Source organism: Melozone crissalis, unplaced genomic scaffold, assembly GCF_028551555.1.
Source record: "Melozone crissalis strain CALT ecotype California unplaced genomic scaffold, PUWL_Pcris_2 ptg000005l_1, whole genome shotgun sequence".
Classification (NCBI taxonomy): Eukaryota; Metazoa; Chordata; class Aves; order Passeriformes; family Passerellidae; genus Melozone; species Melozone crissalis.
Window position 1 is genome coordinate 58,430,152 of NW_026535783.1, and position 15,400 is coordinate 58,445,551.

Sequence of the window (15,400 nt, forward strand, 5' to 3'; positions counted from 1 at the left end):
CTGATGGCACAGGTATTAAAGATCAGATAGATATGCATATAACCAGTACCAATTTTGTACCCAAATGTTTTGTCAGAAAGTTATCCTCCTCTTGTAATTTACATCATTAAGGCTGAAAATTTGACATAAAATTTTAGGGTGTGCAATTAGTTGGCTGGGCTCCTTTGGTTATGGCAATAACTTAATTTATGGTGAAGTTTAGATTCTATTGGCCTTTTGCATTTAAAGGGAAACCCCAAAGCAAAGCTTTCTTCTCAAGTAAAATTCTTTTATTAGCTCCTCAGTTGCTTACTTAATTGGTCTCCAAGAGGAGAGAGGTATTGTAAGTAAAACACTCTGTCGTTTCTCCCTGTGGCGCTCACAAAGCAGAGGCACCTGCCCTGCAGAAGCCACTGCCTGAGTAAAGGACAAGGTGTGTGTGCAGTTCTGTGACCAGCCTCTGCCTCTGGGAAGGGTTCCTGTGGGCTGCAGGCCCATGGCTCAGTGGATCACTTCCAGATCTGTGCATTACTGTGCTGAGGTCTTCTATCCCTTGTCTTATACTCTGTCATTTTGACCCTTTTCCTTCCACAGTGACTCTGTTCCTTTTTCCTTCATGCTGCTTTCTTTGGTGCTTGAGGTGAGCACCAGATGTGATTTTAGGACACCGGTTCAGGAGACCAATTTAAACTGTGCCTCTAAACCTTCCAGGTTTGCTGAACTGAGTTCAGGCAGTCTCAGCTCAGCTGAAGGGCTGTTTTCTCAAGCTGGGAGGGGAGGGCAGGACAGAGGTGCAGAGCTGGCAGCTGCCAGGAGCACAGCAAGGCAGAGCTGCTGTGCTTTCCCTGTCTTCTCCTTGGGCTACCACATCCCCAATCCCATCCCAGTGTGTCTGAACACATCCCTTAGTGGCTGGGAGACAAACTCCCCGGGACTTGCTGGGGAAAGGGCTGAGTGCATGCTGGGCCATACCTATTTTATTTCCTTCTCCAGTACCAGTGCCTCATGGTACTTACCTGGTTGTCTTTTCTGCCTCAGCTTCCTCTCAGTGTCCCTGTTTCCATTTATTTGCTATGTGATACCAGTGGAAAATGTAGTAGCACAAAAATCATAGTAGATGTAGTAAACCTGGGGAGTCCTCAAGGCCTTGCAGCAAATCAGTACTCTTTCTATGATGCTGCTAGCACTTGGCAGAAAGAATCCAGCATTAGATACTCTTCTCTGGGAACACAAGCCTTCTATTGTTTGGCCAGAGCATGAATCTGTTTCCTATTTTGTCTCTTATGCTGCTTTCCAATCCAGCTATTTATTGGGAGGGCAAAGCCATAAAGGACAAACATAATTATGCCTTTAGGACTCTCTTTGCAGAGATTACCTGTGGAGAGTCTCCAGTGGGTGAATAATTCTGGGATTAGATGGAGAATGGAGAATGACTGGGGAACTGGAGCTGGCTGTTTAAAGAGCTGATGAATTCTAATAGTAATTTGTTTTCTTTTAAAAGAGCTTTGGAAGAGTCCTCTGAAACATGAATTGTGTTGCACCATGTGCATGTTTTCAAACTGGGTTCTAACTAATAAGATTCTGTGATGCAGAAATAAACATTTCTATGCTACAATCTAATTCAACAATGAGATTGAGAGCTGCCATTCTGTAATTCTTACTAAAAATGAGAGCTAGTTATATTGGGCAGGTTGTATTTCAGGTTATTTCTAAACATAATGAATATGGTAGCAAGTGTTGTATCTTCTTCACACAAGAGCAGACAGGGTTTTTTGTAGTGGTTTACCAGCAAGGTATGCAAGACATGCATGCAGACACAGAGGTCTACAATACAGAAATGTCTTTCTCACCAATTTATCTATTTTTGTGACCACAGATTAGATTTTGTTTTGTGTTTGGCAGTTTCAGACTCTAGGGTTTTCTGTATCTGAAAGCTGCTCCTCACAAAGTTATTTTTAATAAAATACAAATTGCTTTATCTTACATGTGTGTGGCTGGTCTTGGCATGTCTTTTATATCCTATATTCCATTACTCATAAAATAACAGATGTTTGACAGTTCTCAGTAGCTTTTGTTAATTTATATATGAAAATTTTCAGTCTTTCAACTGAAGATGTTACCTGGGCAGTGGAATTCTGTGGAGCAATTGTTGGCTGCTGATGTACCTTAGTCCACAGGAGTGACTTTTGTACTTTATGTGCCCCAAGTTTTCTCAACCTGGGTCCACAGTTTAGGAGCAACTTTTGAACTCCACATGCCCGACTATTCCTTCACACTGGTGTTCTCTGAAGCCTTTTCAGGTTGCCCTTACATTCATTCTCCCATTTTTTTTCCACCAGCTTAAAGATGGCCAGTTTAATTCTCACTTTTTTTTTTTTCTTTCTTTTTCTTTTCCTTTTTTTTTTTTTTTTCATTTGAAGCCAACAAGCACATTAAACACCCTGAGACATCTAGGTGTTATTCAGGGATTAGGCTTTATTTGGTTTTATTAGGAGTTTCAAGAATCAGGCAAGTTTTAAAGAAACTGGAAGACAGAATCTTGAGAAATCAATCTGCAGTAAAATAACACAATATTAACAATATAAGGGGAAATTTCAAGCTAGGGTGCTATTAGTAAAAACTTTCAAATCCATTTCCTGTGGGGGACATTTGAATACAAATGAGTGCATAGCAATTTACCTAGCTCCTGACAGCAAATAGCAGCAGCTATGACACCTGGAAGCTCTCCTGCTCTCTTTAATTGTTGTTACCCTGCTAACAAGATGTAAATACTCACCTAAGAGTAAAAATCAAATCCTCAGTTCCTCTGGATAACACATAATGTAACTGCACTTCTGTTGCACTTCAGGTGGCTGCATGGACATTGTTGGAGGACATGAAGTGCATCCTCATTCCTGGCCTTATATGGCTGCTTTCCAGGACAAGAATTTGGGTGTTTTTTGTGGAGGAACTCTTGTGGAAAAACAATGGGTTTTGACAACAGCACCTTGTGAGTAAGTATCTTTAGTTTGTCATTGAAGTGAGGCATGGTATGCAAGCCTCCAAGTGAAGAAAGGTGAGTATGGATTTTTTTAATAGGTTGTTAAAAGCTGCATTTCTCTCCCTGGAACGATTCTAGAACTTGCCATTGTTTTTAGTTGCCATAAACTACTGATCTGCATTGCAGAGTTATCTTTGTTAGTGAGATCCTGCCAAAGTTACAGCATAAATAATGCACTGTTAAAAAACCAAATTAATTCTTTATGCATTGAAAAAGCAATGTCTTAGAGAAGGGAATATGTCCCAAAGATTTTAAACAAATCTTAGGTGTATGACTGGAATTAAGCCTCAAAATACGCTGAGAGATGAATTCGAATTAGGTGTGGACACTATTGCTCTCATTTTGAGTGGTCTAGGCTCACAAATCCAGAATGTCACTCATGACTGTGACAAAGAACCTTGTCCTCTTGACAAATTGAATGTGAGCGGAAGCTCCTCCTCCCCAGGTGGGATGCTCTGCTGTTGAACAGCTGACTCAAGGTAAGGGGGACATCTACTGTTCACATTAGGAAGTAAAATGCCCTGTTTTTCTTCAAATGCTCCCGGAATTGCATTTTAGTTCTGCAATTTTTCCTTCTTATTTTGACTATCTAAAAGGAAAACAGTTACAATAAACCAGAGCAAACCTGACCTCCCTAAACACAGCGACGGCAGGTTGGCCAGCCTTCTTCTGTAGTTAGTCTGAAATAGAGGACACAGTTTCTTCAGAGTGAATTTGACTTTCACTATTTTTCAGCTGAATGAGGTTTGATTGTAAGGGTAGAAATATTCATTCCTAGCATTCTCTGTTTAGAAAATTTACAAAGCATAACCAAGTCTTCCTTTTTGGAATTTAGGGACTTTTTAATGGGATCTGGAGTCTCTTACTCTTCAGTCAATATGTCAGATATAGCCAGTCAGGTACATCTATAAAAATTCAGATTTGTTAGCTGTTCAGTGGAAAGGGCATTGTTTGTCTCTGATCCTGTGGAGAATGTGCTCTGGTAACTGATTTGGGTTTCTTACAGCGCACTGTTTTGGTCTGACGTTAAGTCTTTGTTGTTGGGGCAAGCTGAACCAGCCGGGTTTCCTTCTCCTGAGCTGTAAGACAGTGCTCACACAAAACCCACCAACACCTGTTCTATGCCTGGCGCAATTGCAGTGCACATAAAACTTCTTAATTAATGGATCTCATGTGCTAATAATGTCTGAAAAAATTTTTTTCTTGGGCAAAGTAGCATGAATTCAGCAACATGAATCTCCATGTGGCCCATGAACCACCTGTTGGGGTCACAGAGATGGAGTTTTGAGAGACGTATCATTCTCTCTGAGAACATGTGCTTTGTAGATAAAAAGAGAAATTTTTGGACTGCAACACTGCCTTTGCAGATATTTTCACAAACAAACTTTCATGTATAAATAAATGAATTATGTCTTTCAGTGGCACATGCATCTTGAATGAAGAAAATTGTTCTTTTATAGTTTGTATTGGTAAAGTCTTTGTTCTGGCTGGAATAAATTTTCCTACTTATAGTGAGATTATGTTCTGAATAAAGCACAGGAAACTGGCAGTCTGTGTTCTGCAATGTCAAATAATTGGGCTGAGCAAAATGAAGAAAGACAAATATTAATAAATACATTTCTGATGGTATTTACAGAGCTTGAAACATAGTGGAATTTATTGGTTGCTTAACTCTTAATGTTTATTAGCAGGAAGTGAATGTATAACTCTTTGAATTTTAATATTCTCCCTTTTTTTTTTAGTATTCACTTCTGGGATATCTTGGATTAGGCAACACACATCCTTATTCCTTAATGTGCTGAATCCTTACAATGACAAAAGCTTACTAATATTAAAGATACTCACTTTATCAGAGCATTTACCTGTATGCGTAATGCTCAGGATAAGCACTGAGTGTTGATGTGTGTTCTGACATGCTACTGATGCCAGCAAATTTCAGTCCTTTGTAGGATTAGGTCATAAATCCAAAGGAGACCTTTCAGAGATTAATGAAAGGCATCAGTAGCAGTTCCCCTTATAAAGATGGGAGGGTCTTTCATAAAATTAATTCCAAATTCTGAAAATCTCTGGAGGTCAGTTATCACACGATTATTTCACTAAACTATATTTGCAGTAAAGAAACATCATTTTATAGAGGGAAAAAGAAGCTCATGTCAAAACATTGAAATGAATGATATTGCTTCTCTGTTTTAATCATGTTGTTGTGAAACAGCATGATCAAATGTCTTTTGATTGTCCTCAGAAGTGTTGTTCCGTTCCTGCATTGACTTTCTCTTCCTATATTTTCTATAAGTTCCAGAATAGATTAATTGGAAGACAGCTGTTCTTGGATCTCATTGGACATCCATTCCTGAAGAAGAACAGCAGATATTTGGGGTTATGGAAACCTTTCCTCATTGTCAGTTTGACCACCCTCCCTTTGATAATGACATAATGCTCCTCAAGGTATTGTTTTAATTACTGCTGTATTTTTATGAAAGGAATTTTGCTGATGATAATTTTGGCTACTCTTTGGTACTGAAGAGTACATTGTTTAGATAACAGTATCACAGAACAGTCTGTTTTTGGTTGTATTAATCTAGATGAAGTTAGGCTCTGTGAGCAGAGATGATATTTCAAGCCCATTCTGTGCTCTAAAAAACCCTCTTTTTAATCAATTCGCTGCCACAAGCCCTCCAAACCACAGAGCACATTCTCCAGTAATTTTTCAAAGGCAATGCTGAAGGGACGTATGCAATGCAGTCTGGCTCACATCTCTATCCCAGCATCAGATCTTGTGCTGGACTAAGTAAGTAAAAATGGAGATGAAACTTACTGTTAATTTTCTGGTGTATGCAGGTAAAGTGAAAGTGTGGATAATACAGGACATACAGACTCAGCTCTAGGAGCACAGACTGGTCACAAAGGGGAGTAGGCTCAGGACACTGCAGAATGAAGCATGGAAAATGTCCTTGCCAACATTATCTTCTGATGCCAAAGTGAGGCAGAGCTGTAAGAATTTGAAATTACAGGGAGGTTGGGGCTAGATGTGTTTTAAGGTCCCTTCCAACTGTAACATTCTATTATTCTCTTATTCTGTGACCAGAATAATATTTAGTGGTATTTAGTGTTTAGCTGGCATCACTGATTTGACATAGTAATGACATGGGGAGGAAGGTAACTGTGTCCCTCTGTGTGCTAGCAGGAACACTCACAGGCATCTGTGGCTGATCAAGCACCTGATCATGGTTCATCTCTGAGGAGCTCCTTCCCCCAGGTGTTAGTGAGCATTCCATTCCTGCTTCCTTGTCAGCGTAGACTAGGCTTATCTCACTGGCTTCTCCTGTGGCCACTTGTCAGGAGCACCAGGGCATCTGTGAACACAAAACCAAAATGGAGCACTATGAAGTAATATTTCTGGAGCTGAAAATCACAACTCTGTTCCAGAATGATACAGGTATCTCAAAATCCTTTGAATTTGATACAGAAGCAAGGATAATACTAGTACCAAAGCTTACCTCCCATCTCTACACTTCTGCGGTAATCGAGTATTCAATGGCTTGGAATAAGCTTTCCATCTTTGGAACTTTCCAGCAGCACTGGAAAGTTGTTTTTTTTAAATAATTTTTTGATTTGTTGGAATGCATTTTTTGAAACGTATAAAGCTAGAATTGTTTAGCTGAGAACCATACAGCACCCTGTGAAATGAATCATGGTGCAGTGATCATAAGACTGAAAATGTCTGTTCAGTACCTGTGAGCCCTTACCAAGCACACTGAGGATATATGTCAGGGTTTGGCTGTGTTTTCATTTAGTGACCTCTGCTGAAGGATGGATCTGTCAGGCAAAGGCCAACAGAACACAGACAGTCTGAAGCATTTAAACCCTTTAGAATGTCTCAGAGCAAAAATTGGCAGTCTGAATAGACTGAGACCTGATTTTTCCTCCATTATGTTGCTGCTTTTGTGTCTAACTGCTTATAGCTTTGTTTTCATCTTTGTTCATGAGCACATTGCACTGTGATTTGAGACTTTTGTGTCAGTCAAGCACCCGAATCTGATTTCAACATCAAAGTTTAGTGGCAAGTTAGGTTTTTGAACAGGACATAGATCCAATGTTTGTGAACAGGACATAGATCCAACAACCTAACTCCCATGTAGATTTTACATTTCCCACTGTATTCAATAGAAATCTGGGCTTGCACTCACTACTGCTACCATAGATGGGAAATTGCTGTACTGCTACTATGGAAAGTTTTGTAAATTTTCAAAGGGACAATTAAGCTTAGGATCAGTTCCTAAGTAGTGAAAAGTGATTTTTAAGGGAGGTGTTGGTAAAATGAGACTAAAGGATAATTGAAACTATGTGATGCTTCCCTTCCTTTCTGCATAAGAAATCTAGTTTTTCCTTGTTTTTCCTTCTTTTTTCCTTTTCCTTTTTAGCTGAATGATACTGCCAAGCTGAATAAATATGTGCAGCTTTTCTTCTGCCTGACTTTTTTGAAGATGTTAAACCTAGCACACACTGCCAGGTGGCTGGCTGGGGAGACAAATCACCAGGAAAGCCATTGAAATATCTCTGGGAGAAACTCTTAAAATTGCCAATAGAGAAATCTCTGACAAACATTATGCTGGTGACCCAAAAATAACCAACAACGTGTAGTGTGCGCTACAGGGAAAAGTAAATTATATCTGAGTGATACTTGTGGGGTAAGAAGCAAAGTTACAAAGGGGGGACATATATTTAACAATGGTTCCCTTTTCACTGGGGACAAAGCAGTGTCAGACATCTTAGGAGGATGATCATGTTTTAAGTGATTTTAGCGACATTTGTGAAAGACTTTATTGCTGTGAAAAAGACTTGTTAAAGCTTTGTTTAGTTTAGGTCAGTGTACCAATCAAGATCAAGAGTATGGCAATTTGAGCTGGGATTATCTATTAACTTCAGGTGTATTTCATTAGCCACAGTGCTCTCCTTAGGCACCACCTGTAGTTATGGGAGAAAAAGCAGAGCTATCGGGGTCTCAATCATCTGATCCTTTCCAGAAGTCAACCTCTGAGTAGTACAGCATTAACTGCATACTCAAAAGAGCTGTTTGGATCTTGCTTTTGATGCTCTCTATGCTGAATCCAGAAGAGACAACAGATAAAGGGGTGAAATTACAGGGAGGTTGGGACTAGATAAAGGGGCGAGAATCAATTTATACTAACAATAAAAAATATATTTTGAAATAGAATTATGATAGCACCCTGCTGCTCCACAGCATTTGCATCGAAGGCTCCCTCAGGTTTGAAAAGCAACCTCTCTTTATTCCTCACCCAATTCCCACGAATGATGTAAGCCAACTGCTCCATTTCATAGGCTGGAAAAGGTTGGAGACAACATTTCCAAGCACGCTTGTGCACTGCAGGTGGCACTGCATGCTGCTCTGGTGAGAAATGGACACAATGACAGCTGCTTCTGATTTGTCCTCAAGGGAGATTCTGGTGGGCCATTAGTCTGTGCTGGTCAGTACTGGGGGATTGTTTCTTTTGGAGAAGCGTGTGAAAAATACTAGCACACCTGGAGTTTATAAGTGGCTGACTGAAGAATATATTGACTGGGTAAAAAGAATGAATTCCAGTTACACAGATTCATGAAACAAGAGCATTCTAATAAATATTGTGCTGTGCATTAGAGCTGGATGATGCTGCTTTAGTGCACCGCCTTTGAAATGTACCTCCCAGCTTTACAGCTTTGCTGACACCACCACAGCTTTTTGTGAACAGTTCAAAGCATCCATATTTGTACAGATAATGCTTTTACTAAGCTTTAGCAGGAAACTGCCACATAGAAAACATAATTTGTATTGGATTTCACTCTACTTCTTACTAGGATGGGAAAGTAATCATTGCACCTGGGATAAAGCAACTTTTGTTAAGGTGTACTTACACAAAAATTCAGTTTCAGAATGACAGTGAACAAGAGGTCTGCAGAATGAGAAAAAGTAGAACAAAAGCTTAAAAATGTTCAAATATTTATCTGTGATGTTACTAAACCACAAATACTTCATTTTACCATTATTCAATATTTGTCTCATTTTACCATTATTCAATATTTATCTAAATTCAATTTCAAAGAGTTAAAATATTAAACAGAGAGAAACAGTTTTCCAATTGGTCTTTATTATAAAGATACAAATATAGAGATAAAAACAATGTCTGTGTTTTTTCTCTAGATTCTTTTTCCTTCCTTTAATTTTTTTTTTTTGGTGCATGTGTTTTTCTTTTTTGGGGGGGATGGGTGTCGGGTCTGTTGTTTTTTTTTTTTTTGTTTGTTTATGTTTTGTTTGCTTGATCAAATCCACTAAATCTTCTCCCAGCTTGGTTCATAATCTCATTCTTTTGGTTAATAGTTCACTCAAAAAGTATAAATACTTACTGTAATAGAAGTAATTATAGTTCTTTAATACAGCTCCTAACATCTGTCAAAACAAACAGGACTCTGGCTATGGATTTCAACAGACTTCTAATAACAGAAGGACCTGGTGTGTTTCTGAAGAAATTTGTGGTTAGGTTGCTGTACTCCATCACCCTCCAAATATTTTCTCGGTATTTTTTAACTAACAGTTTTGAAGTGACTATCTGCAGAGTTTCTCTGCTTCTGTGCTTATTGCACTAACACACACCAAGTACTGTAAAATTTGAGATGTTGCAGAGGCATGAATAAATAGCTCCAGAAAAACAATCTACTGGCCTTGATTATTGATCAGGAGCCATGCCACAGTGTTGAGCAGAGCAGAACAAGCTCATAGAGAATATATATGCAGGAAAGAAGCAACAGAACACCACAAAACTGGGTCAGTCATTGTCCATAGTGCAATAAAACCTGTCACTGTTGTGTGTGGGGGGGGCTTAGACCCAGTTCTTGTCCAAGGTTGTGGGAAGGAAGATCTTAGAAGATGTCAGTGGGATTTGGCTCAGTACTGGAATACAGATAAAACTGTGAAAAACTGAGGGAATAAAGCAAAAGATATATAAAAGTGGAAAGAATGATGTACCATTGCTCTGACTTTATTGCTGGGGGGTCTCAGAGGATGCTGCAACACAAATTAGTCCCTTTTAACTTTGTGAGGTAAATGACTGGAGACTTTTCACACCATGCAGCCCAATGGTGTGTTCAGCTTGGCGAAGGCAAGACTTTCACTCCCTCACTCATGTGAACAGTGGCTGATCTGTCACTGACTGAAAAAAGTGAGTGATAAAATCTGGAAACCATAACCCAGCAGGTTCACTACAGTTCAGATGCTGGGCTTCCTGTGTGTGATCTCCTTCAATTGCTTCATTCACATCATCTTTTTTATGTTTATGGGTGATGGAGCACGTGGAAGGGTGTTACTGCTAGGCCTGACTGCTCCTGCCAAGCCCCTGTGGCTCCCCCCAACCTTTACCAGAGCCCATCTCAGCCCCCAGGGCCAGCAGCCCCTCTCCCAGCATCAAGCAGCAGCCTTGACTCAATTTCTGTCCACCCTGAGGCTTTGCTTCCTCCCTGTGTAATAGGAGGGAAGCCTTTGCTAGCTTTGAAACACCAGTGTCTTGACGGAGTGCCTGCCCTGTGTGTGAGGAGGGGCACTTTGGGCCAGGGACAGTGGCAGGAGTCCTGCAAAGTGTCCCACAGGTCTGGACTTTGTTAGCACCTCTGCAAACACGTGGTGGGAGGATAACTGTTTCTGCAGCCAGAGATGGGCAGAAGAAAGGTCCAGGAAAAGTTCCACTGGTGTCATTTACTGCTAAAAGCATTGCTGGGCTGATTCTCAGAATTGAAATCAAAGCCGGAAAGCCACAGAGAGTAGCTCCATGTATGTTACAGTTTTGCAATGACAGACACCAACAAAGCCTGAAAAAACTAAGCTGGAAACACATTCTTTACCAGATTCAGAAGAGCTAATTTTCAGCAGCTTGTGGCAGAGTTTACTAAACATAATAACACAGCATTTGCAATTCCACTTTTACTCAGTGACAGAAATTTAGTCTTGTCTCTTTGAACCCAACATGCCTAGCACTAATCTCCCGGTGCCTGTGAGGTGCCCCCTTGGGCAGTACCTCCTAGCTCCTAAACATTGGCTTCTTTTATCAGACCAGCTCTCCTGTGCCATTTTTGTCCCCACTGGAAATTTATGAGTGGATTAAGGGATCCTGCCTCAGGAATCCTTCTGCCCTTGGCCAGGCATATGCTCGTGTCTTTGCTCACACTTTTCAGCTTTGTCTCTGCAGAGCTGAGTTCTCTGTCACTCTTTGGCCTCTCTATCTGTTTTTACTGAGGTCTTCCAGGTAAGCAATATTTCTTAAGGATTATTTTCTGAGGTCTGACTTGCTTGTTGCCTGTCACATAGTCATGCCTGGGCACAGAGAGCAGCCCCTAAGGCTGACCAGGCTGTGCAAAGAGCTGACAAGTGGCACTGACAGGTGATGTGTGGCACTGAGCAGAGCACACAGGGCTGACACACAGCCCTTGCCTCTATCTGTAGAGGGCACTGGCAGCTCATACACATCACACTGGGGTGCAGAGGCCAGTCAGGTTTGGTCCCTAGGTTCACACTGCTCATGTGCTGGGCAGTAGGGCCTGGTGTTTACAGCTTTACTTTTGGCTGTACATGTAATGCACTGCATGTTCAATTTTTTGTTACTTATTTTTTTAAACAAGGTTCTACTTCTCAGTACAGAGGGTGTAATTATCTATTGTCAACAACTGTTGTTTCCTGAAAATGTGATGGTGTGCTTGGAGCATGGACTGCCTCCACAGCTTCTAGTCAAAGCCTTTGTTTTATCTTCTGACCACAGAACGGCCTGCTATCTAGCAAGCTGTAAAAGTAACCTTCCTTTTGGGCAATGCAATCTGGCACCAGGAAGAAACATTTAGAAAATAGAACTAAAACAAAACAAATCATCAGATTTTCAGGATAATTTTTTTGGAATGCTTGCCAGTAGAATCAGTTCATCATAGTCAGACAAATCACAGCATGTAATTTTCATATGTCTGCTATATCTTCTAATTACAGATAGCAAATTTAAAGAATGTACCATAATCTTATTAGTGACCTGGCAGCTGGTTCAGACACATCTACCCTGATATGCTTATAGCTCCACAATCATCTGAAAGAGCTTCTTTTGGATTGACTTATGCATTTCATAATTAATATCTAACAGATTAAAAGTAGGTTTAATTTAATCACAATTCAATACAAGATGGCACAGGTTGTTTTCAAAGCAAGGAACCACAGAAAGATAAGCAAAAAAGCCTTTATTAGAAAAGCCCTTATATAATAATACAATAGGAACTTATGTACCTCAGCTACTTACAAAGGTATATATTAAATATATAAACAATAGGGTTTCAGAGACTTAATTCTTCTGAATTATTAATACATTTTTTTGGTAAAAAAAGTTGCCCTATTAACACATTCTTACAGTGCCTTTATTTCAGCAAAAAAACCCAAGCCTCTCTGCAGCCATATAGAAAATCAAGATAGGAATAATTAGAGCAGAAACAATATCAATAAACAAAAAATTTAAATATTACTTTACTCACTCTTAATAATTCATGTACTAAAAAATATATAGGTATGAGTATTTCATTAACTATTAATTAACAAGTCCAGAAAAGAGTCATGAAGATGATTAGAGGGAAGGAGCACTTCCCCTGTACTCCAAGAAATACTGAGAGAATTGGGATTGTTCATCCTGGAGAAGACAAGGCTTTGGGGTCACCTTATTGCTGCCTTCCAGTACCTGAAAGGGCCTACAAGAAAGATGGGGAGGGACTTGCTACAAGAGCCTGTAGTGACAGGACAAGGGAGAATGGCCTCAAACTGAGAGAGCATAGGTTTGCATGAGATCTTGGGAAGAAATTCTTTACTCAGAGGATAGTGACTGGATCTGGAACCAGTTGCCCAGAAGTTGTGGTTGCCCTGTCCCTGGAATTACTCAAGGTCAGGTTGGGTGTGGATTTGAGCAATGTGATCCAGTGGAAGATGTCCCTGTCCACTGCAGGCGAGTGGGAACTGATGATATTTAAGGCCCTTTCCAATCCATATGATTATATGATTCTATGATTTCCATTTAAATGGAAAAATGGTACATGGCTGTGGGTTGAGGTTATCTTGAAGCAATGTAGAGGATGTTACTTATTAGGATGCACTGGTCAGTCTGTCTCAAGCAGTTAGGACCAAAACTAAAGCAGATATATTTTTGAGCTGAGAAAGAATACCAAAAATGAATACCAGAAAAAAAGTAGAAATTCTTTGAAAGTAGGTGCATGAAAATAGGATGTACTTTGGACTAGAATGTGTGCAAAACCTGTGATATATTCAAAGGCAATGGACAATATTGACAGTGACATGGCTTTCACTGGTTAAAATATTGAGCATGCACACCCCTTGCCAAAAGCCACAGTCCTGTCTGGGTTCGGGTCTTGACAGAGTTTAAGTAACAAATATTTGCACTGAGTCACAATTATTCTCAAAACTTTGACCATGCTGATGGAGGACTGTGGAAAAACTTGCACTTCTCCCTTTCACTGGCGGTTGTGAGAGGTCCTATCTTTCAAAGTGGTCCAGCCAGAACTTGTCAACAAATTCCTCCTACATACAATCCACACCATAATGAAAAGAATAATGTGGAGGCAGCAATTATGCCTGCATCACTGAAGATGTTGCACAGACAGAGACAGAGAAGAAACTTGCTGATACTAATGTGTTGCTCATTTTCTTCCTGTAATATTAGGTGGGTTCTAAGCTAGTTTTCTTGGTGTGGGTCTATAGTCAAATATAGGAGGGTGAGAATAGGCTGCTGAAAAGGGTGATACAGAGTGCTGTGGTGTGACAGATGCAGGGTGCTGTGGTGCTCCTGATTCTAGGTACATCAGCTTCAGAAGCTACCACATTCACAGAGGAGCAGAAAGGGATGGCTGAAGTTAATTTGCCCTGTGGAATGAGACTCTAATGCAGAAACAATCAGTCAGGGAGTGCCACAGTGAGATTTGACAGGGACTGCGCGTCAGAGCCCTGAATTATTAAAAAACACCTTACTTTATAACAGACTATTCTGTCTTATGAACAATGATGTTATCGAGTGGTCTTTGCCTCCTTGAGCAGAAACATTGAGAGTACCTGAACAAGGTGAGAGGACTGCTGGTGGTAAGAAAACACAAAAGCTAGATTGAATTCTAAAGCAATATGTAAATTGTTTTTCTTCCAGACCTCTTTCTTTTCCCTAGTTTTTCCTGCACCCAATTACTGAAGGCAGGGTCACAGTAATTGTTACTCCTTTTGATACTCATATTTGGGTGACAATTTCCAGAAGAGTTTGTTATTCCACCAGCAGTGCTGGGTTGGGTTTTTCCCTCCTCATGGTGCTTGGTTGCAGTTTAGCCATCCTGGGAAGTGTCTGCCCAGACAAATGCCTCCAGTGACTTGGAAAAGGTTTCCATCTGCACAGCCAGTGGTTTCCAAGTCCTGTTTCAGGCACTTATCTTAAGCTATAGGCAAACAGAAAACCTCCTTCCCTTTATGCTGATTGTTGAAAATGGACTTTTTATTTTTACATCCAATGCTTCATAAATGAAAAAACCAAACATTTCTAGTTTTATAAAACAGAAAAAGCCACCATAGCCAGCACTGAAGGTACTCTGCCCGGTTCTGGCCCAAGTAGCCTCCTGGGATCCAGGAGGCAACATGCTGTACACCACAGCCTGTGGTGTTGGGGCTGTTTCCTACTGTCAACAAATATCTGCAGCTGACCTTCCTCTTTGTTCACTTTGCAGCTTCTTTACAGTCTGGGTGAGATACCAGCACCCAGCCAGTGTTCGCAGCCCAGAACACTATAGCGCAGGAAGAGGATCCATAATAGAGTGCAGGGCACAATTAAAACATGGGATTGAGTAGCAGCTATCTGGTTTTAAATAAATCATCTAAGAAAGTGCATCTGATTGTGAACTATTTCAGAAATATTTCTGGCTTAAAAAGCATATTCTATCATGGTCAAGGAAACATCTAAAATAGCTCATGCTCAGTCCATGACAATTCAGAAGACAAAGCGAAAAACGAAGAATAATGTGCCATTATGGAGATATCACATATTCAGTCTGTCAGATTCACAACTTGGAAAGATAGCTCCAGCTCTGTATATTTCACTCATATTTTTTTCCCAGGTAGTTTTCTTAAAAAATAAATCTTGTGGGCATTTGGTTAAATGACTAAAAATTACCATCAAGATTTGATCAAATAACTAACATTGATCAATGAATAAAATTTAAAAAAAGACTACTTATGTATTATATTTTGTTCTCTCATATAAGCTGAATGTATATGGGGCATATAAATTACCACATTTCTGAGTAAAAATGCAAGGTTGTGTTCTGCACTTG

At 40.0% G+C, this 15,400-nt stretch overlaps 1 protein-coding gene across 1 annotated transcript; it reads left to right on the forward strand.

The window, feature by feature from the left end:
* Positions 1-1,645: 1,645 nt before the first annotated feature.
* LOC128945792 (granzyme A-like) lies at positions 1,646-8,637 on the forward strand. The gene is given in 8 exon segments (XM_054289659.1): positions 1,646-1,772; positions 2,828-2,968; positions 3,339-3,464; positions 5,376-5,464; positions 7,441-7,480; positions 7,483-7,640; positions 8,475-8,549; positions 8,551-8,637. Coding segments are annotated over 8 exon segments (843 nt in total).
* Positions 8,638-15,400: the final 6,763 nt, after the last annotated feature.